Raw genomic sequence first — 6,562 nt, 5'->3', positions numbered from 1 at the left:
AAGTATACTAATGTATTATTCTAATTATAGATTATAAATGTAAATGATCAGGTTCTGTTTGTTTTTTATAAAAACGAAGTGCTTTTAGTAGTTACAATGCTAGATGCTGTATCGGTATAAACTTGGCATCGGCCGATACTCAAGTTCAGGAATCAAAATGGTATCGGAGCATCTCTAAACCCGCCAAATGAAATAGAGTTTTAGTACACTGCGCCTGCCTCCAACCTTCACCAAAGTGTCTGAGGAAGTATCCTCCTGCAGTCACCCCCACACACTTGGACTGAAGCTAACGCCCTGACACGTGAGGGAAACCGCAGCAGGAGAACCGTTGAGGAAACACACAGAGGTGTCTTCACGCCTGCCTGGGAGCCCTGAGAGGAGCTCCACGCTATTCCTGGAGACAACGGCCGACTTCCACCGGGGGAACCGACGAGATCACTTCAGATTCACGTCAACATCAGCGGGGGGTCATGTAGAGGCCCCCCCCCCCGCTGCGACACCTCCTTATCTTCCAAAAGAGCCGGGCAGACTGAATGGCTATCTCTGCCATCGCCTCTCCTGTCAATTCCATTCTTTATGCCTCCGTTGCCACGGTGCCTTTCGCTTCGCCTTTGTGTCAGGCACGAAGGGTCCTGGGCACTCACATGTGAGCTGGAGTCGGCGGCGGTGGCTCTGCACTGGCAGCAGCGCGACCGCCAGCCAGTGTGTTGTTGTCAGAGTGGAGCACGACTGCTTGCTCGACTGGGCATGAAATCAGGCGACCCTCCTTGGAGTGTTCCTCACTTTCCTTTCTTTTTATTGTATTCCTTTATATCGGGATAAAAGGCTCCCTGATTCAACATGAAAGAAAGTCATTTGCAACGTTTTTATTGAGGCAACATATCGCAATTTTACCGTCATGAGTTGATTTATCTACGGAATCAGGACTGGGATGATAAGCATTAAAGATGCATATGTATTGAGACCCATTACTCTGTATATCAGAACACAGTGAGACGGTCTGGAGCAACAAGCAGCAACTGTTCTCCCCAATAAATAAAAGATCTGCCTTGTTTTGAGGGAGGATGCGCTGTTGTTAAAGCCTAATCCTCCGGAGCACCACTATTGTCTACAAGTGTTATTTACAAGATACCAAACAAACAGTTGGTCTGCATGCATAATGTATGCAGAAGAAAGTTGTCTAACACACACAGATCCTGTCACTTTTTTATCGAGGAAGGAGTTCCGCGTATTCCTATACGTTTGCCACGTAGCTTAGATATACGCACACGCACGCACGCATTCACGCACACACACACAGACGGGTACATGCCTGAATGAAACCGATGCGGGCCGTGTACGGGATTGAGGCGTTACTTCTCCTACGAAATATTTAAAATAGATCCGGGTTTACCCTTGCAGAAAACCAAAAGCAAATTCTCAACCCAGAACAGAATGAGCTGCTGAGTGCACTGCGAGACTGAAATAGAGCTTAGCTTAGCTTTAGGTATCACAGGGACTAACAGCTGGGGCTAATCACGGCTAATCCCTCCGGTAATGAGCGTTATCAGAACCACCACACAGCGGCACTAGCTCACCTGCGGCCCTGCTAGCAGCTAGCTAGCCGCTACCTGGGGCAGAGCACAAGGTATCACAGCTTAGCCGTAGGTATCACAGGGAATAACAGCTGGGGCTAATCATGGCTAATCCCTTCCGTTAATAAGCGTCACTAGCTCACCTGCGGCCCCGGTAGCAGATAGCAGCTAGCTAGCTAGCTGGCGGCGGGGGCTAATGCCACCCATGTCGCCGGTAGCTGAGCCGCGGAAATGTGAGCTATAGCTCCGGAGCTAGTGACCCCCGCTAAGCTTCCTTTAAGCTCTGTCTGCATGTTAATTGAAATGAGAGAAATTAGCTTTAGTGCGCCAAGAAACAACTGTAATGTAGCTCATCAACTCGGTGATGAGATTAGCTCATGAGTCGCCGAGGCGTGGGCCTGACTTCCAAGTCCTTAAGTCCCGCTCGGACACTTGTTCCAAACAATTCTACACAAAATGAGTGCACACTTATCCAAAATGGGTTTTGAAATTGATAGAAGACAGCTTGAGGGCTTTTTTGGGGAATTGTTTTTGCATCTACTGTGTGGCGTCGCGGCATTAAAGGATGACCACCAGACTCCACAGAAGGACGTGCATGAACACACAAGGCAAGCCAAACACCTGTTTTGTTAAACACACTCGGGCACACAGGCATACACACACTCACACACACTAAAACACACACACCGACACAGGCGCGCACACACACACGCACACACACGTTCAAACACACACACACGCTCAAACATACTAACACAAACACGCTCAGACATACACAAACATGCACGCAAACGCTTTAACATACAAACACACACACACACACAAACGTGCAAACACACATACACACGCTCAAACACACACACACAGGCCGACACACGCGCACACACAGAAAAATGCTTAGACACACACATACATACCAAACACACACACACACACAAATAGATTTCCAATTTGTGTCCCTCGTTTCATTCAGTATATCTCTCCCTCTCCGTAAGTCGAACCCAGCAGGAGGATGTTTGTCAGCAGGGTGGCAGGTGCCTCTCTTGGCCGGCTTCCTGTGAGTGGCACCCGCTCCATCTCATTATCTCCCAGCATCTGTGAGCCTGGACATGCTGCTCACCTTTAATATCCCCCTCACTGAGGCTTGTATCAGGTGTTTATTAACAGCAGCCTCTCGGACCCCCACCGCTGGCACACACACGGGGACACGTGCACGTTTGGCACGTATAGGATGGACACTCACACACGCACACACACTTGTGTTGAAACATGAAAGTTTGGCATGTATAGCATACACACACACACATGGACGTCTGGCACGTATAGGATCTGCACACACACACACACACACACACGCACACACACACACACACATATGTATACACATGAAAGTTTGGCACGCATAGTATACACACACACACATATACACACACTCAATTGTACACATGCCCGTTTGGCAGGTATAGGATACACAAAAACCCACAAACATACACACACACTTGTAAAGATGGAAGTTTGGCAGGTAGAGGATTCACACAAACCTACACACACAGACACACACACACACACACACACGTACAAATGCATGTTTGGCACATATAGGATATACACAAACACACACTCTCAAGCGGCCTACTTCCGTGTCTGCCTACTGTGTGTGCTGCGTTGTTCGCTGCTAGTGTCCAGAGAATCAATGAGCACCACAGGTAGGTGGGGGTTAGTGTTGAGGGTGGGGGTGGGGGTGGGGGGCGGGGGGGTACAGTTCGCTATCCAGATCCGTTGGATCTGCAACTCCGCCGCCGCCGACGGACACAAATCCTAATTGGTTATCGAGCCAGGAGATCATTTGTGTTGCAGAGTACGGTGGTAGCCATCAGCAGAGCGCTCAGAACAGGACTCCTGGGCAGCAGGAAGGGATCTCCGAGGTTCGCCCAATCAGTCTCGTCCTGCCTGGCCCGCCACATCGCGTACAGGCGGACCGGTAAGCCTGTGAAGTGGTGCAGGGTGCCATGAAATACCTTCTGTCCATCGCCGCCGTGAGGCCAGCTCTAATTAACTTCCACAAGTTACCACCTTTCAGCGAGCAGTCCCAGAAGTGGAAGTATGGGTGTTAGAGGTGTGTCTTAGGGGAACGTGGCCAGGGCGCTGTGGTGGTCGTACGGGGCCGGAAGGTCCCAGGTTTGATCCCCAGTGTTCGCAGTTCACCTGACTCTGCCTAGCCCTCCCCCCCCCCCCAACTCTCTTTCTTCTGAGAAATGTACTTATTGTAAGTCACTTTGGATAAAAGCGGAAGGCCCGAAATGTAAAGGTAAATGTACGTGGTGTCCAAGAGCAAACTGCCCCAAACCTCGTACCTGATTCTAAATTACACTCAACTCACAGCAAGGGGCTTTTGCTTAAACAGCAAAACAACTAAATAAGAAATACCAAAGCTAAACGCTCCCATCCATCAGGGTGACCTTCATCCTTCAGGGTGACCTTCATCATTCAGTGTGACCTCCATCCTTCAGAGTGACCTTTATCACTCAGGGCGATCTTCATCAGTGGCGGGCGCAGGTTCCTCGAGTGTGAATGATGGAGAAGGCGGCGCGACTGTGGCCATATCTACTGTTAATTCATTACCACACTACATTTCTGGCTTTGGGGCTCAATTATTTGGACCATTTGTGATTTTAGCACCGCATGGAACAACATCGCCCGGGGCGATGGCCCCCTGACCGGCAGACCGGCATGGCCAATAGCAGGCCGGTGTAATGACTGGGAGGCGACGCCCCCTTCAGCTGCACTAAAGCAATTTAACTACGCAGGGCGGGGGGGGGGGGCAGGTAAAGATTGCATGCCGTCATGCGCGCGAGATCAATTTCATGGATGTGAGAAGAGGAAATGAAACAGGGTAGCGGGCCGCTGGTTATCTTCTCCTTCCATAAAGCGCCTGCGTTCACCTCATTATCAGCGTGTGTTGCTATAATTAGCAATCGATTGTGGGCACGTGTTTGACATGATTGCTCATTATAAACAGATGAGCGAGGTCTGTTTTGATCTAAACCGAAAGCGAGTGTAACTGTACGTCGCGATACGTCGTGTTTCACCCGTGCATGAATCACGGCATCCTGCGCGTAATACCGGGGTTGGTTTTTAAAAGCGCAAACATAATTCGATTATTTTTCAGTGTAAACCCGGCACATCGTCACGTGTGCAAGACGGCAAGCAGAGCCCTTGCACTCCGTATTAAATCCGGTTATTAATGTTATATTATATTTAAAACCAACAGCAGCGTCTGTCTCATCATGGGACCCCGAGGAGCCACCTGCTGTTGCTCTAAATTAAAAAGCGGCTGAACACTTTTCATCACGGAGGATTTGATTTGGATGTTGTTGTGTTTGATTATATATCTAATGCAATTCATTATTTCTCATTACGGAGTCATTTGCAGGTGCGGGAGGCTTGGTGTCCCTGGGCCCGACGCCGGCCACATCTGGGCTGGGACGACGGGAGCACTGGGAGGAGCACTGGGAGAGAGAGGGAGGGAGGGAGGGAGGGTGGGAGGGGGGGAGGAACAACAGGGGGGGACCACTGGGAGGGGGGAGGGATGGAGGGAGGGAGTGGGGCAGGGAGGGAGAGAGGAAGAGAACTCGGGGGACCACTGGGAGAGAGGGAGGGAGGGAGGTAATGGGGCAGGGAGGGAGAGAACTGGGAGGACCACTGGTAGAGAGGGAGGGTGGAAGGGAGGGAAGGAGGGAGAGGACCGCTGGGAGGGGGAAGGAGGTGGGGAGGGAGTGAGAGAGAGGAACAACTGGGAGGGAGAGAGGGAGGGTGGGAGAGGGGAGATGGGCAGGGACAGAGGGCGGTAGGTGGTCTATATGGCCGAATTAAGCATGCAGCCAATTGTGTAGGCTTCGCGACCTCAGCTCTTCACTGAACGGACCAAGTAGCAAACGATTAGCTGTCGTCCCGATCCCTGCTGCTCTACGCCGGGACCCCACATTGACCAGAGGACGCCGATCAGAGCCGAGCCCCCCCCGGCTACGGAGACACTACCCCATTAGATTCATGTCACACATGTCACGGCACCGACGAGCTGTTCCCCGTCTTCAGAGGAAAGGGGAAAACACCGGATCACAGCCCCTGTCACGGTTCCTATCCCCGGCCCTAGATCTCTGGCTCTAACTCATTTAGCCCTCTGTCCCTCTCTCCGTCTATCTTACCCTTCCCTTCACGCAGCCAGAAGGAAAACAGACATATCTGTCACCTCCCCTCGGAGGGGAACGCAGGCGCGCTCCCTTGATATTGCGATCGGGGATCAAAGTGGCCGTGACAGGCGTCTGGGCCGGTTCAAAGAACGCTATATATTCACCCGCCGTCGCTGGGCTAGCTGGTTTTATCGTACACTACTCCCAACGACAACAGCTAATGAATGAGTAGAATATAAAGTAGGAAACACAGAAGCCTATCATGTGGACTATTTGGTTGGTAGCAAGATAGTCAGCGACAGGAATCGAGGCAAAAGAAAAACCAGAAGATGTTGTAAGAATACACTAGAGTAGAACAGGTGTGTGACTGTCCCAAGGGGGAGTTTTGTCCTGCACATGCAGGTAAGAAAATTCAAAGATTGAGGTGATCAAACAAATAGCGAAACACAGAAACAAATCCACTAGCAACCCTATAGACAACATACCACCACTATACATGACACACAAATACATAGAAGAAACTTAATCTAATCAATTAAATTCATTAAATAATTGAACTGTGTGGGTCATTGTGTGTGTGTGTGTCTGTGTGTGTGTGTTTCTGTGTGCGTTTATGGGTGTGTATGTGTGTAAAACATTCACTGAGAACAAATAACTAGTATTTTTCCTTTTGGAACCTCGTTCACATGGTTGGTGTGTGTGTGTGTGTGTGTGTATGTGTGTGTCTGTCTCACAGGACATGTGAGACAGACAAGAACGAAAAGTTTAAGCAGGGCGAAGACCACAAGTCTGACTGTA

The 6,562-nt window shown here is 50.2% G+C and overlaps 1 protein-coding gene across 1 annotated transcript in view; it reads right to left on the bottom strand.

The window, feature by feature from the left end:
• The window catches only part of brsk2a (BR serine/threonine kinase 2a), a 61,502-nt gene extending 57,964 nt beyond the window's left edge, over positions 1-3,538 (bottom strand). Inside the window, exon 1 of the mRNA XM_060061574.1 lies at positions 3,437-3,538. Within this exon, the coding sequence (XP_059917557.1) occupies positions 3,437-3,538 (102 nt within the window). The remainder of the gene's footprint in view (positions 1-3,436) is intronic.
• Positions 3,539-6,562: the final 3,024 nt, after the last annotated feature.

Source organism: Gadus macrocephalus, chromosome 9 (genome assembly GCF_031168955.1).
Source record: "Gadus macrocephalus chromosome 9, ASM3116895v1".
NCBI lineage: Eukaryota > Metazoa > Chordata > Actinopteri > Gadiformes > Gadidae > Gadus > Gadus macrocephalus.
This window is presented reverse-complemented; position numbering and strand designations above follow the sequence as displayed.